Genomic DNA, 24,493 nt, shown 5'->3' with positions numbered 1-24,493 from the left:
TTGTATTGTGCAGCAGTTGTGTGTGATTCTGCTGTGATACCACAGGTATATAGAGGGACAAGCGCTATTGGAACAACTATTTGCAACGAGTGTGATATACCTGTTGCCCCAAAAATAACTGATTGAGGGGTGCAATATACCTGCTTCTACAAAATACTGATTAAGGGGTTTGATATACCCGCTTCCACAAAATACTGATTGGGAGGTGCGATATACTTGCTTCCACAAAATACTGATTAAGGGTTTTTTATATAGCTGCTTCCACAAATAACAGATTGAGGGGTGAGATATACCTGCTTCCACCAAATATTGATTAAGCCATTCTATATACCTGCTTCCACAAAATACTGATTAAGGGGATTGATATACCTGCTTCCACAAAATACTGATTGAGGGGTGCGATATACCTGCTTCCACCAAATATTGATTATGGGGTTCTATATACCTGCTTCCACCAAATACTGATTAAGGGGATTGATATACCGGCTTCCATCAACTATTGATTGAGGTCTGTGATACTCCTGCTTTCACAAAATACTGATTAAGGGGATTGATATACCTGCTTCCACAAAATACTGATTACGGGGTTTGAAATACCTGCTTCTACAAAATACTGATTGAGGGGTGTGATCTACCTGCTTCCACCAAATATTGATTGAGGCCTGCGATATACCTGCTTCCACAAAATACTGATTAAGGGGTTTGATAGACCTGCTTCCACAAAATACTGATTGAGGGGTGTGATATACCTGCTTCCACAAAATACTGATTAAGGGGTTTGAAATACCTGCTTCCACAAAATACTGATTGAGGGTTGCTATATACCTGCTTCCACCAAATATTAATTAAGAGGTTCTATATACCTGCTTGTCTGTGAAGGTTCTCATTTATCCAGGTCATGGTATATCTGTAAGGAATAAATCAAGGCAACTGGACTTACTGTAGATTTCTTGAAAACGTTTCACTCGTTCTTCCAACGAGCTTTCTCAATTCTGAGTGACTGTACAAGAATTCTCTGGGAATAAATATGCAACTGAATTAACATCTGGTAATTATACCCAGCATGGGGTCAGAGGTCATTATACCCAGTACAAACTAGGTGTGAAGGAGGCCATCTACGTAAAAATAGAGAAGCCAAGCTTCAATAGAGGCGGGGGGTTAGACATCTATTGTCTGCCACATACAATGCTGTCTTGACACCTTTTTCTGGGAGGTCATTATCACCTACTGACTCCAATTAGGATAATGGGATCAACACCTTTTACCCCATGCTGGGTAGAATGACCTCTGACCCCATGCTGGGTATAATTACCAGATGTTGATTCAGTTACAAATTTATTCCAAGAGAATTCTTGTACAGTCACTCAGAATTGAGAAAGCTCGTTGGAAGAACGAGTGAAACGTTTTCAAGAAATCTACAGTACGTCCAGTTGCCTTGATTTATTCCTTACAGATATATACCTGCTTCCACAAAATACTGATTAAGGGGATTGATATACCTGCTTCCACCAAATATTGATTGAGGTCTGCGATATGCCTGCTTCCACAAATACTGCTCTTCTCTAGAGACTTTGGCACAGGGTCATTTTGAAAATGATAGGCAGAGGAGGAGGCAGGCCATTCCACAGGGGTGGTAGGGGTCGGGCAGGTGCACCAGGCCTGAGCCTAAGTGGATAGTTGGAGAAGGTGCGTGCGATTACGTCAAAGCACGCACCAGAGTTGATTGAGTGGCTCACTCAGCCTTTCGCTTCTGCACCCTCCTCATACTCTGTATCTGCACCCTCCTCACTCTCAGCTGTGTGCACCCCCAAAGACACCACCACCACCATAGCCCCTCCACTCGAGTCATAGGAATTATTTTCCCATCCATTCCCAGACCTTACCGATGCGCAGCCATTCTTGGCATCGGATCAGGAAGAGGAGGTAGCAACAGCCGCCACCCAGCGGTCTGATGACAGTACCCAGATCAGCCCAAGGAGGGTGGTCCCCGCTGTTGCTGCCTACTCCGAGATCTCTAATATAAGTGGTGGTGAAGGTGACGATGATGATGTGTCGATGGACGTCACGTGGGTGCCCACAAGAGAGGAAGAGGAGGGGAGTTCAGAGAGAGAGAGACGGAGCAGCAGATAAGGAGGAGAACCAGGCAGAACTCGCAGTGCACCTTAGGCAAAAAGCAGACTGCAAATGTATCTGGAGCGAGCCATCTACCATGCACGGTCACATCTTGCGCTCCCAGGATGTCGGCACATGGCTCCGCAGTGTTGGCTTTTTTTAACGTGTCAGCTGCTGACAATGGTGTTGCCATCTGCAGTCTGTGCTGTCAACGCATAAGTCGCGGTAAGCCCAACACTCACCTAGGGACGACCGCCTTAAGAAGGCACCTGGCCTCCCATCAACGCTGGCAGAACCCACAAAGCCACACTCCCGGCGCTCCACGTCCTGCCTCTTCTCTATCTCTTCTGTACTCCCATTTGTCCTCCACTCCACCTTCCACCGTGCCTATCGTCGCGTTTATCTGGCAGAAGGCAGGGTTCTGTGGCCCAAATATTCAAGCGTAAAAAGTTGATGACGCTGGATACCCCTCTTGCCCAACGGCTGACCGCTGGCTTGTCGGAACTGCTAGCCCTCCAACTACTGCCATATAAACTGGTGGACTCGGAGGCCTTTAGAAAATTTGTGGCCATTGGCACACCGCAATGGAAGGTCCCCGTAAAAAAATATTTCTCCCAGAAGGGCATCCCAGAGCTATGAGGCTACGTTCAGCTGCAAGTGAATATATCTCTGGCACACAGTGTCGGTGCTAAGATACATCTGACCACAGACACTTGGTCTAGCAAACACGGGCAGGGAAGGTACACAACTTTTACTGCCCACTGGGTGAACCTTCTCACGGCCGTCAAGCATGTAACCTGTGTCACCCGTGTGGATTTGGTGTTACCACCATGGATTGCATGCAGGCCGTCCTCTTCTTCTCCTCCTCCTACTCCATTCTCCGTCTCCTCCTCGGCTGACTCCTCCTTTTCCACTGCTACCGCCTCTTCCGCTGCACCCCCCAAGCTCCACAGAACCTATTCGATGTGCCATGTGAGACGTTGCCATGCTGTGCTGTGGCTGTTGTGCCTGGAAGCCAAGAGACACACCGGTCCTGCACTGTTTTCAGCTCTGCGGTCACAGGCCGATCAGTGGCTAACCCCACTTAATTTGACAGTTGGTAAAGTGATGTGCGACAAGGGTGCCAATCTGCTGAGCGCGCTGAAACAGGGAAAAATGACACGTGCCATGCATGGCACACGTCCTGAACTTAGTCGTGCAGCGATTCGTTGCCAAATACCCTGGGGTCCAGGACGTCTTGCGGCAGGCCAGGAAAATCTCTGGCTATTTTAGAACATCTTACACGGCCATTGCTCCCCTTGCTGACGTTCAGTGGCAACACCACCTGCCCGTGAGACGTCTGATTTGTGACTGCCCGACGTGCTGGAACCCCACCTTGTATATGCTTGATAGGTGCTCCAGCTGCAACGTGCCGTTAACGACTACCTGTATGAACTCTGCGGCAGGACAGGTTCTGTGGAGCTTGGTTTGTTTTCACCGCGCCAGTGGCTGCTCATACACGACGCATGCAGACTTCTGCGGCCTTTTGATGAGATCACCAAACTGGTCAGTCGTAGCCAGGGCACCATAAGTGACATAGTACCTTACGACTTCTTTCTGGAGCGTGCATTGCATCGTGTCATTGATCAAGCTGTCGAGGAGCAGGAGCTGGAAGATGAGGAAGTCGCAATGCTGAATGAATTCCCAGGGGGGCTACTCCATCTGAGACAAGTCAGCAGGAGTGTGAAGAGGAGTCAGAGGAGGATGGTGGCTGGGGGGAGGAGGAGGAGCAAGAAGAGCAGGCTTTGAGGGGTACTTTCAACTTTTCGGGGATCCCTGGTGTTGTCCGTGGCTGGGGGGAGGAGACCGAGGACGACATTCTCCTGGGCGATGAGCAGGAGCCAGGGCGCTCCACCGCTTCCAATTTAGTGCAAATGGGGGCCTTCATGCTCCAGTGTTTGAAGAGGGACCCCCGTATAAAAAGCATAAAGGGCAAGGACCAGTACTAGGTGGCAACACTCTTAGACCCCCGTTATAAACACAAAATGGCTGACATATTACCAGCATCACAGAGGGCTGGCAGAATGCAGCATTTCCAGGCCTTGCTGCGAGAGATGCTGCATTCTGCTGTTGCAGGCGCTAGCAGAGGAATTTCCACCCACAGCAAAACAGGTGCAGGTACCAATCCTACTGCACCTGCAAGAAGAGGGCGGTTTGAAGATGTGTTGTTCACTCCGGATATGAGATCATTCTTGCAACCAACCCATCGACAGCCGCCCTCCAGATCCAGCCTCAGGGAATGCCTAGACCGACAGGTGTCCGACTACATCGGCCTATGTGGACGCTCTGAGAAGCGAGGAACCCCTTGACTACTGGTTGTGCAGGCTTGATCTGTGGCCAGAGCTAGCACAATTTGCCATGGAACTCTTGGCTTGCCCCTCGTTGAGTGTCCTGTCCAAAAGGACGTTCAGCGCGGCAAGGGGCATCGTGACCCATTAGCGCATTCGCCTAGCTCATGACAGTGTGGACTACCTCACATTTCTAAAAATGAATGAGGCATGGATATCCGAGGAATTCAACACCTGTGACGACCACATGTAATTAAATTTCCTCATGCCAGCCCACACATATCTGCCACCACCCAGAACAAAGAATGGTCCTTGTCTTATGTATATACAGCGGCATAAAAGGCCTTTTCTGTCAGGTAAATGCCTAATTTTTTGGGGCCTGTACTCCATTGGCCTACAGTAAAATTGTTATCCAGTGACCGTCTAATATACCTCCAGCCACATAATCACAAGTTCTTTTCTGTCAGGTGAATGCCTAATTTTTGGGGCCTGTACTCCACTGGCCTAAAATAAAAATTTTCTAGGCTTCAGCAGGGCACATTTTTGAGAGTTTCCCTTTAAGACGCATAAAAATGGCCCCTGATTAAAATACATATTTTGTGTGGGAATTTTTGCCATTGATCTCCCTCTAGGTATGTCACTGTCCATGTTGTGAGACTATTTGTGCACTTCTAGTAAGTATTTGGTGGCTGCAAATATGACCTGAAGGTTTTTCAGGTTCGCCTGCCATTAAAGTGAATAGGGCCCGCCGCGAACATGCGCTCGCAAAACGTCCTGGCCGATGTTCATCCATCACTAGTCTGAGATACACCTCAGCTTCGTCATTGGTTTAAGCTGCTGCTTCCTCCCTCCCCCTGTAGCTCTGCCTCCTCTGATTGGCTGCTGCGTATAAGTTTGATCCTATCACAAGGAGAGCTGATTTTTATTACAGCAAGGGCAGCACAATTATAAAGTACATGAGGAGCCTGGACGGTCACTATAATTCATTTTCCTGATAGTTGCTCTCTAAATATAATACTAGGGAATTGCATGAATACAGTATTCCAATATATTATCATCAAAATCGGTTCCTTGAAGGGGTATTCCTGTAAAAACTCCTATCTTATATAGTATCTGTGATTAGAAAAAACACAGCTTTTTTCCCCAGAAACTGCACCGCACCTGTGTGCATTTAAAGGTCAATGTACTATCCTACAAAATTGAATTTGATACCTTTTTGGCAGATGACAGACCCTCGGCTTAGTAAAGGGCGTCTGTCAGTAGATTTGTACCTATGACACTGGCTGACCTGTTACATGTGCGCTTGGCAGCTGAAGGCATCTGTGTTGGTCCCATGTTCATATGGGCCCGCATTGCTGAGAAAAATGAAGTTTTATAATGTGCAAATGAGCATCTAGGAGCAACGGGGGCGTTACCGTTACACTTTGGCCTCGTTCACACTTCAGTGTTTGGTCAGTGATTTCCATCAGTGATTTGTGAGCCAAAACCAGAAGTGGAGCCTCCACAGACATGAGGTAGAAGGGAAAGATCTGCTCCTGTTCTGTGTTTAGAGCTGCACCTGGTTTTGGCTCACAAATCACTGATGGAAATCACTGACCGAACACTGAAGTGTGAACGAGGCCTTAGAGGTTCCACTTTCTCTGCAACTGCCGCACCCTCTCTACTTTGATTGACAGGGCCCAGCATGATGATGTTCTCACTCCCTGGCCCTGTCAATTGTGCAGAGTGGAGCGGCAGTTGTAGACAAAGTGGAACTTCTAAGTGTAATGGCAACGCCCCCGTTGCTCCTAGAGGCTCATTTGCATACATTAAAACATCATTTTTCTCAGCAACGCGGGCACATATGGACATGAGACCAACACAGACGCCTTCAGCTGCCAAGTGCACATGTAACAGGTCAGCCAGTGTCATAGGTACAAATCTGCTGACAGATGCCCTTTAAAGGGATATGCATGTATGCATCTTGCAGTATGCAGGGTAGATATTATAAGGAAAGTGTGAGGCTACATTTACTTCAGCCTGCCGGAGTTCACCGTATCCAGCATAGCCAGATAATGCCGGTAACCACCGGATCCCCATTGACTACAATGGCATCTGACAGGATCCTGCTAATTTCCAGCATAATGGTGGCTTTTGGCTGGACAAAAAGTTGTGCATGTAGGACTTTTATTCTGTCGAAAAAGCCTGCATTTATTCCGGAAAGCATGCCCATTGTAGTCAATGGTGAACTGACTGCATTATTCGGCTATGCCGGATACAGGTGAACTCCGGCAAGCTGTTCCTCTGCCGGATTTCAAAATGCTGTACCTTAGCAAAACCATGAAATCTGTGCTCTTCTATCTATTCTATCTGGACAGTTGCTCAGTGCTAACCACAAGTGAGACCTTTCTCTCCTAAGAGGGCGTTAGCTCCCCTAGTGGCCAAACTGTGTTACAACCTTTTCTCCTTCACATAGAAAAGTAGTCGGGTGAGTTTATGGAGGGACATATGATCTGGATACAAATGCAAGCGAGCGTGAAATGTGCAGAGCATTGAGTTCCCTTTTTCAAGCTCACAAAAGAGGTAACATCCCAAATTTCTGCAGTTTACCAAAGAAATTCCTTGGTGTCTTAATACTCCTGCAGTAAGACAATTCAGGACCATGTAATTACTGCAGAATAATAGCTCTGCCTGCCTGAGAAAACATATAAAGCCTGCAATTATCCCCCTGTAATTACAGAGCCCGGGACATCTCACTGAATAGCTAATATTTTCCTCCTTTTACTCGCTAACGTAGGGCCAAATGTTTCCTTATAAGCATTAAACGCAAAGCGGAAAAATGTAATGTCAGAAGCGGCCATCTTTAGGACAGTATACCACATTTGTGCTGGGAAAATCTCCGGACATATCTGGCCAATGTATAGCCCCACATGTGCCATATAGTTACATATTTCACCTCTCCTGTTATGGGAGCCACTGAACTCTATCATAAATTGCAGCAAAATTTGGAGCATCTCATTTTAGACATATTTCTAAAGCAAGTAAGGCAAAAAGAATAATCCTCTGTGCCTTGTGTGCCAAGAAGGAGTGGCTTTGTGGGAAAGGGGTGAAGCGTTGAAAAATCTGCTTTGAAATGTAATTTTTTTTTTGTGACGGGATAAATGCGTTTAGAATAGTTTTTTTCATGTGATCGTCTGATTGCTTCTCCCATAGACTGCAATAATCTAACATGGCAGCCTATTGGACATTGATTATGTTTTTATTGAGCTCTACCACAGTCAGGGCTCCATAGGAACATAGCTGTGGCAGGCCTCGGAGCCTTCAGAAGGCCAGAGGCTGACATAGCATTTAAACGGCTCCTTCCATCTTGGCACGGGGAGCCATTTGCACAGCGCTCCTGGTATTTCTCCGTTCAGATGCCACAGGATCTGAGGAGTTAAAAGTCCATGATCAGCATTATCGCACATGAAAGACAATGCCTCCAGGTGTGTTCTGTGTGAAATGGCAGGACCTGGCGGCTACGGCACCCACTTAGCCTCTGAGCAGGCATACTTCTGCCGTACATGTGTAGCAGAGGTCCTTAAAGAGTTAAAATTGCAACTGATCTATCACCCAGTATCAGCCACTGTGATAAATCTGGCATATTTGTAAGGATTAGTAAATCAGTTTTTCAATACAGTGACATAAAAGGCATGCCGATGCATACCACCCAAACGTATGCCAAAAGGGGGTGCAGAGATAGTTGCTGCACCTGGCGCCCTAGGAAGCCCAAAGGTTCTTTTGCCATATAAGAAGGACCTCTCCCCCCACCCACTCCCCAGTATATAAATGGCACATGGTAGGTGATGTCCCTGTTAAAGATTTTGCATTGAGGCTCAGGAGCTTCCAAGTTAGGTCAAAAGGACACGGTATATTCATGGTGTGAAATGCATAAATCTCCATAAGGACTCATGCACACGACCATATGGCCATGGTGCCTGTATTGCGGACCACAAACAGCCATGACTTGAATGGGTCTGCAATCTGCCAGATACAACCAAAGATGGGACTTCACCTATGTTTTGCTGAGCGGAGGCACGGATCGGAAGCCCATGGAAGCACTACAAAGCGCTTCTGTGGGCTTTCTGGACAAGCCTCTGCACCGCAAAAAGATAGAAGATGTTCTATCTTTGGCAGTATTTTGCAGATGGCGGACCCATTCAAGTCAATGGGTGCACATCCGCAAGCAGAGTGCACACAACTGGTGCCAGTGCACGGGCACTGAGCCATTACACTCGTGTGTATGAGCCCTAAGGATGATCCATGCTTCGCTAATCTTTCAGAATCTCCAGAAGATTCCTGTAATGGGAGGAGACCCCTTGGGCTCCTATCTAGGCAGGTAAGTCCTGCACAGCCAAGACTATCATAGGAGTTGTCAATGGTAGACCACTCCAGTTGGATAAATAACCTTCTTCAGAGATGAATATGAGAAGAGAATGTAGCATGTTCATTATGTAGAACCATGGGGAATAGTTCATGCCAATAGAGACCTCTACTTAGGACATGTTCTAGTTTGGGGTATTTTGGTTACTGCTTTATTTTACAGTAACCAGATACTGAGGAACGGACATTAAAAGGTTCCATTCACGCAACTTGTGACTGAGCTATGAGGGCCCCACTGTAGCATTCCCTGGCGAGCACATTTTTGTATTATTTTTTTACCACTGCTTTCACATTGGTGTTCTGTAGATGGACAGATGTCTCCCCAACAGTTGTTGAGGAATGTGTCCATCTACGACCATCTTAGGTTCACCATATGCATACACTGTGATTATACTCACCTCGATAGTTCTTAAGATTTAAAATTGAAGTTGAATTTATTGTAATATACATGACATTTCTACAAATAAAGTCCATGTTCCTGACTATGGTATGTACTTCATTTATAGTCCAGAAGAAGACCACGACTGTAGAACTACATCCAACAGTCCCAGGACACAAGAGTCGTTTCCATTACAGAATACCGTATCTTCCTCAACGGAGAATGGACCACCCTCCTATGCACAAGCTGTGGCAATGGATGCTGCTTATGATGTCCCACCACCGCCTTATCCCGGGACTGTAGACCCAAAACTCTACAAAAAGTCCCTCTCGATTCCTGCTTCTCAAGGGCTTTGAGTAGGTAAAGAGTGCGTTGGAGCTATTATTTACACTGTAGAAGAACTATAGGATGGAGGAAAGTATAAAAATCCCTTTTACCTTTGGGGAATGAGAAGAGCGGTGTATGTGAAGCCATGGTGGATTACGGAACTTTTTTTTAACAATTCATCATTTTCCTGGTTTATAAGGTGACATTCTGAGTGAATGCCTGGAAACATGAACGAAACATAAAATGGAATTGAGGTTTAGGATTATCCTGATGGATTCTGGATCTTCTTTTATAGACTGAGATGATGAGAAGGTTCCATGAGAAGGGATGGAACACAAATGAGAACTTGAAGACACACAAGGTGTGTGTGACTCTTCTTGGAGTATACGCTCTACGGCCAGGAGATATTGTACGGCCTGTTGGCTTTGGACACGTATTGTATTTCTGTACTTTCAATGGGATGCATAAAGCGGCAGAGAATTTTATAATGAATACACACGTTACTAAAAAATGATCCTGAGAATGAAGACTATATGGCGATGTAGAAAGTACCGTGAAATAATAGTAAATGATTATACAGCACGTATGCTAGTCCTGCTTTTGTAATACAAGTGTTATACAGGGTCAGGCTCTCTTCACATCTCCTCTTCTGATTTCTGTTGTTCCAACGAACTGAACAACGAAAATTATGGACATGCTGCATCCAGTACCAGGGGCACCTGATGGAACCCATTGACTATAATGGGGTTTGTTGGGTTCCGGTCATGGTATCTGTGATTTTTTTTAAGGGATTTGTGATGGAACCCCCAACACAGATGTGAACACAGCCTAAGGCCCCATGCACACAGACGCATTTTGCGAAACTTGCGTCTGTGGATGTGGTCCACGTGCCATCCACATTTTATTTGCGGAACCATTGTTTTCCATGGGTCTGTGGTCCATAGCTTGCTGATATTGTCTATGTTTTTGCAGAACCGACATATAGATGCAGAAAGCACTCGGATGATCCATGTGCTTTCTGCCTCTGTATGTCTGTTCCACAAAATGTGGACATGTCCTCTACTTGTCCACCAAATACAGACACATTGAAGTCAATGGGTCCACAAAAAATGCTGATGTAACACAGACTGCATCTGTATTTTGCGGATCCGTAATCTGTGGACCGCAAAATGGATACAGTTGTATGTCGGAGGCCTAAGAGTGCATGATAACACAGTGTCCTGGTTCACATCCCTACTTTGTCCTTTAGATGAGTTGGCCAGTGATGTCACCAATGCCGTACATGGGTCACGTGGCCTAGTTGCAGCTCAGCCCCATTCAAGTCAAATGGGGCTGAGCTGCAATATCAAGCACAGCCACTATACTATGTACGGCGCTGTGCTTAGTCAGCAAGTGGGAGGCTGCATTGCTGACCAGAGCTCCGTTAAGCGTTGTGGCTCCCTGAAACAGCTGATCAGTGGAGGTGCTGGGACTCGGACCCCCACCGATGGGATAATGAGGACCTATCCTCATTATTATTTTCTGGATAACCCCTTTAAAGTGGTATTCCAGGATTTTAATATTGAAGTCTTATCCTCAGAAGAGGCCATCCATATTTGATCGTCAGGGGTCTGACACACCGCACCTCCACTGATCAGCTGTTCCAGAGTAGATCCTGCACCGGAAGTACACAACTCGATCCATTGGGTTGTGGATGGAGCTGGGAACCGCAGCGCTGCTCCCATTGAAGTGAATGACAGTAGCGCTGCAGTTTCTCCATAGGCGTCGCTACAGGGGGTAAGGGGGGGCAATTGCCCCTCTAGGTTATTCCTTGCCCCCCCTCACGTGCCCCCACTCCTGCTGATTTGCCTTTAAAACCCTGGCCGCCTCCTCCGCTAGTACTGCGGCGGTCAGTTTTGCCAAACTAAAAAGTACTGCCTATGCTGCCCACCCCGCTACACTACAGGCTCCTCAGCAGTCGGCAGCCAAGTGAATCTTCCCCCGCCCACCTCAGCTGCTATTGGCTGGGAGGAAGAGGGCAGCACTGCCATTGGCTGCCTGTGTATCTCAGCCTAGCAGGGCCTACAGAGGCAGAAAAGAATGCGGCTCGGGGATTTAACATCAGGAATACTCTCGCATTTTGTAATCTTATTTATATATACATATTTCGTTATTTTCAGTAGTATGATTAAGTGGTGAAAATTATTAGTGCCCCCCCCCCCCCCATTTTTGACTGTGGTATCTTATGTGCCCCCCCCTATATATTGTTCCTAGAGTCGCCACTGAGTTACACACTCTGCCCGCGACACAATGGATGGAGCTGTGTAGCTACTGGCGGGGGTGCAGTGTGTCGGACCCCCACCGATCAGATATTCATGGCCTCTTCTGAGGAAAGGTCATCAATATCCTGGAATACCCATGGACATAGATACAGAAATTATACACATAGTACTAAATGTATTCCACGTCCGTTACTACGTCTCCGTAAATAAAGCCTAAGGTAGAAAGAGGGGAGCAGATTCAGAAAAATTTCTAACCACTTCAGAACTAAGCCAATGTTGGTGGTAACTTTTTGATTTTTTTTCCTCCCCACCTTTCAACAGTCTACACTTTATTTTTCCATCTACATAGACATATTTTTGTGAGACTGGATTTATTTTTTAATGGCATTATTTAAATGGGTTCTACGTGAATAAAAAATAATTAAAAACATGGCTGCATTCTTGCAGAAACACTGCTACATCCGACCACAGGTTGTGTGTGGTATTGCAACTCAAGACTGCAGTGAAGCTGAACTGTAATACCAGAAACAACTCATGGACTCGTGCCGTGCAGTTTCCAGAAAAGAGCTGCCATATTTTTCAGATTTAATTTTCTATATAATGTATTAAGAAAGTAAAAAAAAAATGTTTTTCTAGTAGAATGGAAAAGAAGCGCAATTCCTCCATCGTTATTTGCGTTTTGTTTTTACAGTATTCACTGTGCGAGGAAAATGATATATGTCCACTTTATTCTGCAGGTCAGTACCATTATTTAGATCTTGTTATCTTTTACTAAAAAAAAATTAAAAACCTTTTTTTAATGGTACTCATAACTTCATTATTTTTTACAGTGATTTAGCTGTGTGATTTGTAGTTTATTTTTTAAGGGCTTGCTGTAATATTTTATTGGTATAATTTTGGGGTATGTGCAACTTTTTGATAATTATTTTATCATTTTTTATTTTTTTTCTTAGGTTCTGGCATTGCGCTGTTTTGACGGCATTTGGGGGATAAATAATGTGATGTTGTGATATTTCAAACAATGTGTCGATACCGATTATATTTTTGTATTGTTTATTTTTATATTATAAAGTGGAAACATTTTTTAAATTCTAATATTTTTTTAAAATATTTTTAAAACTTTATTAAAGTTTTTTTTAGGTTTTGTTGTCCCCCTTGTACAATGCACTGCAATACTTCTGTATTGCAGTGTATTGTGCTTTAATCCTATTATATGACATGGCTAGGAGCCTTCACTAGATTCTCATCTTGCATGACAACCACTTGGCACCCTGCGACATGCATTAGGACCAAATGGGGGACAGGAGGTGCCCGCCCCTCTGTCTAACCTCAGATGCTTCCGTGGCCATTAACAGTGGCATTCAGCGGGTTGAAGAGCCAGGATCAGAGTTCAATAAGATCCCAGCCGCTCTAGGCTGGTGTCAGCTATGTAACACAGTCGACATCCTCCATGTATGGACCCCGCTCAGCTACTGGAACTCAGCTTTATACATTCCCTTCTAACCTCTGCTATACATGTACGGCGGATGCCGGAAAGAGGTTAATATGTCATACGACGTTGAATAAGTAAAATACAGTCGGTAAGGTGTCGGTGTGATCATGCCCTGGCACAAAAATATCCTGTTCTGTCGGAGGAGTAGCATAGACCTCCGCGGTCCAGATGCTAAATCTGTACCAGACTCCCAGCCCTCAGCCATGCCATAATATGTAATGGCTTCACACTGTAAGCTCTGTATACGGTACAAATGTGAAGTATATGTTTTAGCAGACCCTCCAAGTATAATAATTTTAACACAGGGCTGCAGGCTGTGCAATGAGCAGGACCGTGGTACGGTTACACGGACGCCAAATTATGCAGTGGGTCAGGATATGGGTTTATTAGTCTATTGTTTGTTTGTGACGCCCATTGCAGCGTGCGCAGGGTACTGTCGCAGGGCCCTTTAAGGTGTTGTAACTCACATACCAGGTTAGGAATGCCAGAGTGGTGTAATGTCTCTGTATGGTAGCAGTAATGGTGTCAACGGTGTCTCCTACCTGGGTACGGTTGGACTCCTGAATCCTGGCTCACTTTCAATAAAATGAGTGTGGTGCTAGTAGGAGTAATAGAGGGATTTGCAGCAGTAATTGAGATCCAGACCTCGGGTAAAGTTCAAACTTGTCTTTACTATTTGCAGCTTTAATCCAAGCGAAATACAGCAATAGCCTTTGGTCCCAGCAGGTATTGGCAATGTGTGGCAGGAAATTATCTTCTGCTCTATCATATACCTGGAGATTTTGTAGCAAAGGATGTCTGCTTTGTAGCTCTGTAGTGTGGCAGGAATTTGGCTTCTGCGCTGACTATCTTCTGCTGTCTGGGGACTGACTAGCTGAGGAGGAATATGGCTTCTCCTGGGTCTCTGGACGTTACTCACAGTTATTGTTCCAGGGTATGCTTCTTCCTGTAACTGGAGGTGGCTGCTTACTTTCTTCCAGCTGAGGCTGCAAGGCTCAGGCTGGGGATGATGATCAGTGTCTCAGCCGAGACAAGATCCTGGCTTTGGATGTCTAAATCTGGGAGCTCCTACACACACAGCCTTCCCCTAGCAGGGGGTGGGCTACACTAACTCAACTTCCTTCTCTCCCCATGAGGCAGGATATGGGCACAGCCCACTTCTGCTCACAGAAGGGGGGGCTGAACTGGAATGTACTATTCCAGCTCAGAAACACTAAACTGTAGCTGACTCCTTGCTAACATTGCTGTCACCTGCTGGTGAACATAGAAATTACAGCAATATACTGTATATTTAACAAGGCTTAGAATGAGGATGCACAATTGTGAGAATATGATGTGAAATTACACAGGATGACAATGTAAATGCTCTTAACAGGTTGTAGCGGGGTAAAAGAGTTTCGTAACACAACTCTGGGGTGTTACAGCTGTCTTGCAGAAATTCTGCACAAATTTCCATGTGGATTTCAGGTGCATTTCCACACCAAATCCGCAGCAAAAAAACGCGTGTATTAAATGATTTTTAAATTTTTTTTTGGTCCAGATTTGATGTGGATCTCATTCCTTCCATTGAAAAGGTGGAAATCTGCACAAAAGAACAGCACAAAGAATTGACATGCTACGGATTACGAAATCCGCATAGCAGGTCAATTTCCACTTGGAAAGAAAAAGCAAAGTGTACATGAGATTTGTTTATTCTGAAATACTTTGCTGGTAAAGGATTACGTTGCGGTTTTTCCTTGTGGAAAAAAACTTTCGTAATGCGCAATATATGCAGGTAGTCTCAGGATATGTTCACACATACTGAAATAACGGCAGATTTTACCTGCATATTGGCCCAGGTAAAATCCGTGGTGAAATACAGTAACAAGCAGGCGGATGTGGGTTTTCAAATCTCTCCTTTTTGCTGCAGAAATTTTGTGGTGCAGATTTTTAAATCTATAGCCTGTCAATGTCTGTTGTGGATCTTCGCAGCAGCAGGGGCCGGGCTTTCACACTATAGACTGGACTATGCCTGCTCCCATGTCACCAGAGAGACCGGCGCTTTTTCCTATACTGTGCAAGCACGACCTCTGCTGCTAAATTACAGGGTGGTCGTAACCATGGAAATGAGCAGTGTATATTGTGATGGAGAAATGAATCCAGCCAGCAAAGGAGGCAATATGGACAATCACAATACATTAGTAAGTGCCTTGTATTAACTTTTCCTACATGATAAATGCCACTTGCTGAAATGAGACAACCCCTTTAATTGGATCAATCTAACAAAATTAAAAAAACCTGTCTATTTGCCTTCTTAGGGCATATACACATCATAGAAGGGATTCACCTGCTTAGGATCCCTCTAAGGCCTCATGCACATGGTCACATGCGGTCCCCAATACATGGACACTGCCCGTGCGGCTGCCACGACGGATCCAGACCCATTCAACTTGAATGGGTCCCTGATCCATCTGCACCGCATAAAAATAGAACATGTTCTATTTTTTTGTGGCGCGGAGAGAAACCCCAACGAAGCACTCCATAGTGCTTCCGTGGTGTTCCGTGCCTCCGTTCTGCACCGCACCTTCCGGATTGCGGACCCATTCAAGTGAATGGGTCTGCATCCGTGATGTGGTGAGCACATGGCCGGTGCCCTCTGTTTGCGGGCTGCAATATGAGCAGAGCCGGGCAACGTCCATATGCATGAGCCCTAATGCTGCAACCACACAATCAGGTTTCCTAATGCAGTTTTGGAAGCCAAAATTAGGAGTGGATCATAAAAACAGAGAAAGCATAAAAGACAGATATAACTTCTCCTCTTTTTGGAATTCACATCTGGTTCTGGTTTCCAAAACTGCATGCAGAAACCTGACCGCCTGGCCGTACCCTAAGGCTGTGTTTCCCAACCAGTGTGCCTCCAGCTGTTGCAAAACTACAACTCCCAGCATGCCCGCACAGCCAAAGGCTGTCCAGGCATGCTGGGAGTTGTAGTTTTGCAGGAGGATCCAGCTGGTCCACGGCCGCACACGGCTGTGAAACACGGCAGTGTGCATGGGGCCTAAGAGGACCCTTTCACATGGGCGTGACGGATTGGCTCCGGATGCGTTCAGGGTGCGTTCAGTGAAACTCGTACCATTTTGCAAGCAAGTTCAGTCAGTTTTGTCTGCAATTGTGTTCAGTTGTTTAGTTTTTTCCACGTGGTTGCAATGCGCTTTAATGCGTTTTTCTTGCGCGTGATAAAAAACTGAGGGTTTACAAACAACATCTCCTATCAACCATCAGTGAAAAACGTACTGCACCCGCGCTTGCTTGCAGATGCAATGCTATTTTCACACAGCCACATTCACTTCTATGGGGCCAGCTTTGCGCGAAAAACGCTGAATATAGAACATGCTGCGTTTTTCACTCTATGCAGAACTGATGCGTGAAAAAAAATGCTCATGTACACAGACCCATTGAAATGAATCGGGTCAGGATTCAGTGCGGGTGCTATGCGTTCACGTCACGCATCGCACACGCGCGGAAAACTCGCTCGTGTGAAAGGGGCCTAAGAGTAGTTCTTGTTCTGGTGGACTTCAGCGTCTGTGTATTACACGGCTTGCTATTCATCCGAATTACTGTCATGTACTACTACAATCCCCCCTGAAATGTCTAGGCTTCCACCAGCATAATTGGACCCACAGCAAACAGCTGACCATTATTATGTCTGGAGGGAGGGCTCTGGGCTACGAGAAAATTGGGCTCTCGGCTACGAGAAAATTGGGCTCTCGGCTACGAGCAAAACTTTACATTTTAGACAGTTTTTTGTAATTTCCAGATTCCTGGTGGTCTAGAGTAGTAAAAAAAATTGTGACTTCCCTGGTGGTCTAGGGCAGTGAAGGGGTTTATGGTAAATGGCATATGAGAATAGATAATACCTCTGCACAGCCACCTTTTCAGGCCGCTCTAGGGTATAATTGTTGGAAAGAAAATCACCTGAGAGCGGCTGCTGATTGGCTCCTCACTGGTCACTTTCTGTCAATGCAAGAGAGCAGTGATGGAGTGTAGAGCAGGTAAGTGTTTACTTTAACTCATTTGGTTGAAAATATGAATAAAATGTGTTACCCATGAGATGAAAGCTGAGCTCTGATTAGTGTTCGGCTGACAGTAGGGCAGAAGGGATTGAGTCCAGTAATAATTAAATGATTTCAGGTGTGGTCTGATTAGACACTGGGTCTGACCACAAGAGGGCGTGAAAGTGCTTCCCCATTGCACTACAAAAAGGCTCTCAGAGGCAACTTTTGGGTTGGTGAGAGATCATTGACTGCTAGACCTGCCTCTACTACATATTCAGAAACACTCAGTCTATGAGAGGGTGAGCATCATTGGACTGAGAGAGGCAGGAGGGTAGGTTCAATACATTTTCCACCCTCTTGGCCATTCTGACCTAGCTGTTTTCTGAGGGCACGGACACATGGCGTTTAACCTGCTTGCAAGCACAAACAGCTCCCACAGTTTTGTTGTCCATCGTCCAAAAAGCCTCCCGAAGGCGAACGGCCTCTTTAACCCTTGAGATGCTGTGGCATGACCTGAAAAGCACATAAGGCTACTTTTACACTGCCGTTTCTGGGTCCGCTTGGGAGATCCGTTTTTAAGGCTCTCACAAGCGGCCCAAAGCGGATCAGTTTAGCCCCAATGCATTCTGAATGGATAAGGATCCGTTCAGAATGCATCAGTTTGGCTCCGTTCCGCCTCCATTCCGCTCTGGAGGCGGACACCAAAACGCAGCTTGCAGCGTTTTGGTGTCTTTTTTTTGGACAGAATCATGCAGACGGATACGTTCTGAACGGATACCAGCGTTTGCATTATCGGTGCGGATCCGTCTGTGCAGATACAAGACGGATCTGCACCTAAACGCACGTGTGAACGTAGCCTAAGGCATCACAGAAATATTGATGAACTGGAACACATTGGCAGGAATGGGCAAAACTTAAAAATTCCTCCTCAACATTGTGCTAAAATTATTTGCAGAAAATGCTGCTATAGGGGGATCTATAGGTTCATTTACTTTTTCTCCACTGCCTGTGGATGTTTACACAATAATAGGCAGGAAGGGCACTGTGCTTGTGTTGTTAGTTTGGTTACATTGTGTTTTTCTACAATTGTGACTTTGATAACAATCGGACCACGTTTATCAGCAATCATTGCAGAAATCAAGGTCATTCCAGAGGATTCACTTACATTTTCTTGCACAAGTATGAACTACAACATGTGAAGTTCTCCTTCCATGGAAGGAAGTATTAGTAAATCCCTCGTATGTGGCGTTCTCACTATTTGTCTACCTTCTATTGAAAAAGCAGAAACTGCTTAATGATCTGGAATGTTTTTGTTCTTAAGCAAATAGCAGGCACAGACTTGCCACACAACCCGCTCCGCAACAACGCTGCACTTTTTCTTTCTTTCTGCAGATATAGCTGCTGAAGGGAGGGGGGGACGGGGACAAAAACATATGTGAATGGTTTCTCCTATTATGTATAAAATAACCCTTTCTATGCTAATATGTAATGGTATTGCTGCACTGGATGTGTTTGACGATGTTTTTATTCTTATGACATAATAGTCATAGCGCGATCAATATCATTACCCTTCTCATTTGTGTATGTTACAATTAGTAAAGGGGTTGCCAGAGAGAAGGGTCTCCCACGCCGGACCCTCTTCTGAGCTCTGTAACCGAATCTCTTGCTACACACATGAAATCCACACCAAAAAATTCACGTAAGGGCTCATTCACATGACGGTATGAATGGGTCCGCATCCGTTCCGCAATTTTGCGGAATGGGAGCGGACCCACTCATTTCAATGGGGCCGCAAAAGATGCGGACAGCACACCGTGTGCTGTCCGCATCCGTAGTTCCGATCCGCAGCCCCGCAACAAAGATAGAGCATGTCTTATTCTTGTGCGCAGCCACGGACAAGAATAGGCATTCTCTGTATAGGGCTGGCCATGTGTGTGTTCCGCAAAATGCAGAATGGGCTGGTATCTGTGTTTTGCAGATCCGGAAATTTGCAGACTGCAAAGCCCTCACGGCCGTCTGAATGAGCCCTTAATCTGCATTATGTATTGTGCTTTTGGTGAATTTTTTTAAATGTGTTTTTGATGTGAATTTGATGCAGATTTTCCAAAGATCTTCTTCACCTTCCATTGAAAAGAGTAAAATCCGCGCAAGAAAAACGCAACAGAAATTGGCATGCTGCAGATTTCAAAATCCGCAACGAAGAAAAAAAGCAAAGTGTACATGAGATTGTCTAATCTTATACACTTTGCTGGTACTGTATTATGCTGCGGTTCGCCCACATGAAAATCAGTGTGGGCCAATTACTGCACGTAATCCGCATGTGAAGACACCCTCAGGGTGCATTACCACGACTGTATTTTCATTAAGTTCAATGGAGCTGCAAAAGATGAGGGCTCAATTTTTGCTCAAATGTAAATAAAAGCTGAGAAATGTTTTTTCCCCACAATAATGCCTCTTGTACAATCGTCTTGTTATCTTTTGGGAGACACCTATGTCATTTCCCGTCAAAAAATTACTTGCTGGTGGAATAAAAGTAACTTTAAGTCAAAATTTGCCAGGGGTATGAATAATTATGGGCAGCACTGTATCTAATGTGTATGTCCAGCTTAAACCAGACAACTCCTTTGAAGGGGATGGTCCACCTCGGCCATTGAAGACATATTCAGGGGTGCATCTAGCCTTTCTGCTGCCTGAAAAATGAAGCCCCCCCCCCATGCCAAATTCTGACCCTAACCCATTTTCTCCAGCCTTACTGTTAAAGGCATGCTTGGAAAACATTATATATATAGTGCTACAAAACATACTGGTTAATATAGCGGTACAGTTGAATATGCAGAGATGAACTCTTCCACAATGAAAGTACTCAATGCCCAAGCCCTTTCTGCTGCCCCCTACCTGGTGCAATCGCCTTATTGGCTGTGCACCCCTGGGCATATTGCTAGGATATGCCATCAATGTCAGATAGGTGCGGGTCCTATCTCCAGAACAAACCCCACGCCCCAGAAGGGAAGGAAAGCACAACATGCATACGTGGAGTTCTCTATATTCACTTCTATGGGAGTTCCGAAAACAGCCGAATGGCCGCACTTGGCTAATTTCGGAAGTCCCATAGCAGTGAATAGAAAGTGCACATCGCATGCACTGCCACCTCTCCATTCGCCACTATGGGACTGCCAGAAATAGCCAAGCCAGCGGTCAGCTTTTTTTGGAATGGAGGGTGGCCGCGCTTGCTCGGGTGCACTCTCCTTCACTTCGAGGTTCCTCTTCTGGAGACAGGAGTGGGTCCCAGGGGTAGAACCAGCATCTATCGATATGCCATCAACGTCCAAGATGTATTATCTTCTGTAGTACAAATCATGTGACATCTGAAATAACAAGAAAGCCTAAGGGTACATGCACACGTTCAGGATTCATGTGCGGAGAATCTGCACTGAAATCCGCAGGTGTTCGCAGGCAAATCTGTGCGGCCTATTTGCATCAATTGGTGCGGATTTTACTAAGTGAATGAAGAAAATCCGGTCAAGAAAAATAAAATGAATTGACATGCTGCGGATTTTAAAATCCGCACAGAAAAAAATCTGCATCATGTTCATTGAGAATTTTAAATTCTCATAGAATACAATGTACATGACCTACGGTGCGGATTTTCCTGCGCGCAATCCTGATCGTGTGCATTTATCCTTACATGGAAAGTGAGAGATCATTATAATCACGTTACACAGACTCCCATCTGCATAAGAGCTCTGAGTGGGGGATATTGATCCTGCGGGTGATGTGCTCCTCAGGTGGAGGGGTGTAAACTGTCAGATTCCAGATAACAGCCAAAACCTGAAATACTGCCAGAGACGCTCTGATTGTGCCTCCAGGCTCAGAATTAGATCACAAGCTCTCGGGAGCACTGACTAATTGCATCTTTATGATCATCGCACCAAATGTTTTCCCGTCTCTCTGCTCCTCAGTGTAGCTGCAAATTGCTCCTCTGCAGACCACCCAGAGGAAGAGCCTGGGCCAAGTGAGAAATACATTGGAAACCCGCTATCTATTATTGTGCAGGAGACAGTGGGGGTCATTTATTAACATCTCTATGACAGTTTTTTGTGTAAAAAAAAGTTGCTAGACCTCGTTTTGTGACTTAGGCCTCATGCACACGGCCTGTTGTTTGGGTCCGCATCCGAGCCACCGTTTTTGCGGCTCGGATGCGGACCCATTCACTTCAATGTGAACCTAACCTTGCTTTACACTTCTGTCCAACTTTATCCCTGACCTGTCTGGTGTGTTCCTTGGTTTTCATGATGCTGTTTGATCACTAATGTTCACTAAGAAACCTCTGAGGCCTTCACAGAACAGCTGGAGTTATACTGAGAATACATTACACACAGGTGGACTTTAGTACTAAGGTGACTTCTGACAATTGGTCACACTGGATTTTATTCAGGGGTATCAGAGTAGAAGGGGCTGAATATAAATGCATGCCACACTTTTCAGATTTTTATTTATAAAATTTTTTGAAAACCGTGTATCATTTTCTTTTCACTTCACGCACACTTACTACTTTGTGTTAATCTATCACATAAAATCCCAATAAAATACAGTTTGTGGGTGTTAAGTAAAAGAAATGTGGAAAAGTGGTATGAATACTTCAAGGCACTGTATGTATGGTGTGCTGACTGACCGCAGCGTTTACACTAGACTATAGACTGACCGCAGCGTTTACACTAGACTATAGACTGAATGAGCGCAGCATTTACACTAGACTATAGACTGACCGTAGCATTTACACTAGACCAGTGATGGCTAACCTTGGCACTCCAGCTGTGGTGAAACTACGACTCCCAGCATGCTCCATTTATTTCTATAGAGTTCTGAGAGCAGCCAAGCAAGGGGGACATCTTGGGAGTTGTAGTTTTACCACAGCTGGAGTGCACTGCACTAGACTATAGACTGATCGTAGCGTTTATACCAGACTATGGACTGACCGCATCATTTACACTAGACTATGGACTGATTGACCGCAGTATTTACACCAGACTATAGACTGACCGCAGCGTTTACACCAGACTATGGACTGACTGCAGCGTTTACACTAGACTATAGACTGAATGAGCGCAGCATTTACACTAGACTATAGACTGACCGCAGCATTTACACTAGACTATAGACTGACTGCAATGTTTACAACAGACTATGGACCGACTGCAGCGTTTACACCAGACTATGGACTGACTGCAGCGTTTACACTAGACTATGGACTGACCGCAGCGTTTACACCAGACTATGGACTGACTGCGGTGTTTACACCATACTATGGACCGACTGCAGCGTTTACACCAGACTATGGACTGACTGCGGTGTTTACACCAGACTATGGACTGACTGCAGCGTTTACACTAGACTATAGACTGAATGAGCGCAGCATTTACACTAGACTATAGACTGACCGCAGCATTTACACTAGACTATGGACTGAATGAGCGCATAGTTTACACTAGACTATGGACTGACTGCAGCGTTTACACTAGACTATGGACTGACCGCAGCGTTTACACCAAACTATGGACCGACTGCAGCGTTTACAACAGACTATGGACTGACTGCAATGTTTACAACAGACTATGGACTGACTGCAGTGTTTACACCATACTATGGACCGACTGCAGCGTTTACACCAGACTATGGACTGACTGCAGCGTTTACACCAAACTATGGATTAACTGAAGTGTTTACACTAGACTATGGACTGACTGATTGACTGCAGCATTTACACCAGACTATGGACTGACTGCAGTGTTTACACCAGACTATGGACTGACTGCAGCTTTTGCACCAGACTATGGACTGACTGCAGTGTTTACACCAGACTATGGACTGACTGCAGTGTTTACACCAGACTATGGACTGACTGCAGCTTTTGCACCAGACTATGGACTGACTGCAGTGTTTACACTAGACTATGGACTGACTGCAGCTTTTGCACCAGACTATGGACTGACCGCAGCGTTTACACCAGACTATGGACTGACTGCAGCGTTTGCACCAGACTATGGACTGACTGCAGCGTTTGCACCAGACTATGGACTGATTGCAGCATTTACACCAGACTATGGACTGACTGCAGCTTTTGCACCAGACTATGGACTGACTGCAGTGTTTACACTAGACTATGGACTGACTGCAGCTTTTGCACCAGACTATGGACTGACCGCAGCGTTTACACCAGACTATGGACTGACTGCAGCGTTTGCACCAGACTATGGACTGACTGCAGCGTTTGCACCAGACTATGGACTGATTGCAGCATTTACACCAGACTATGGACTGACTGCAGCTTTTGCACCAGACTATGGACTGACTGCAGTGTTTACACTAGACTATGGACTGACCGCAGCGTTTACACCAGACTATGGACTGACTGCAGCGTTTGCACCAGACTATGGACTGACTGCAGCGTTTGCACCAGACTATGGACTGATTGCAGCATTTACACCAGACTATGGACTGACCGCAGCGTTTACACCAGACTATGGACTGACCGCAGCGTTTACACCAGACTATGGACTGACTGCAGCGTTTGCACCAGACTATGGACTAACTGCAGCGTTTGCACCAGACTATGGACTGATTGCAGCATTTACACCAGACTATGGACTGACTGCAGCTTTTGCACCAGACTATGGACTGACCGCAGCGTTTACACCAGACTATGGACTGACTGCAGCGTTTGCACCAGACTATGGACTGACTGCAGCGTTTGCACCAGACTATGGACTGATTGCAGCATTTACACCAGACTATGGACTGACCGCAGCGTTTACACCAGACTATGGACTGACTGCAGCGTTTGCACCAGACTATGGACTGACTGCAGCGTTTGCACCAGACTATGGACTGATTGCAGCATTTACACCAGACTATGGACTGACCGCAGCGTTTACACCAGACTATGGACTGACTGCAGCGTTTGCACCAGACTATGGACTGACTGCAGCGTTTGCACCAGACTATGGACTGACCGCAGCGTTTACACCAGACTATGGACTGATTGCAGCATTTACACCAGACTATGGACTGACTGCAGTGTTTACACCAAACTATGGACCGACTGCAGCGTTTACACCAGACTATGGATCAGCAACCTCAGACACTTCAGCTGTTCTGAAACT

The 24,493-nt window shown here is 45.7% G+C and overlaps 1 protein-coding gene across 1 annotated transcript in view; it reads left to right on the top strand.

Annotated features, from left to right (window-relative positions):
• The window catches only part of PRRG4 (proline rich and Gla domain 4), a 28,508-nt gene extending 18,380 nt beyond the window's left edge, over window positions 1-10,128 (top strand). The window contains exon 6 of the mRNA XM_044270310.1: window positions 9,347-10,128. Coding sequence (XP_044126245.1) covers window positions 9,347-9,575 — 229 coding nt within the window. The 3' untranslated portion in view covers window positions 9,576-10,128. The remainder of the gene's footprint in view (window positions 1-9,346) is intronic.
• Window positions 10,129-24,493: the final 14,365 nt, after the last annotated feature.

Source organism: Bufo gargarizans, chromosome 10, assembly GCF_014858855.1.
Source record: "Bufo gargarizans isolate SCDJY-AF-19 chromosome 10, ASM1485885v1, whole genome shotgun sequence".
In the NCBI taxonomy this organism is placed as follows: Eukaryota; Metazoa; Chordata; class Amphibia; order Anura; family Bufonidae; genus Bufo; species Bufo gargarizans.
The sequence above is the reverse complement of the archived record's forward strand: the minus strand, read 5'-3'. Positions and strand labels throughout refer to the sequence as shown.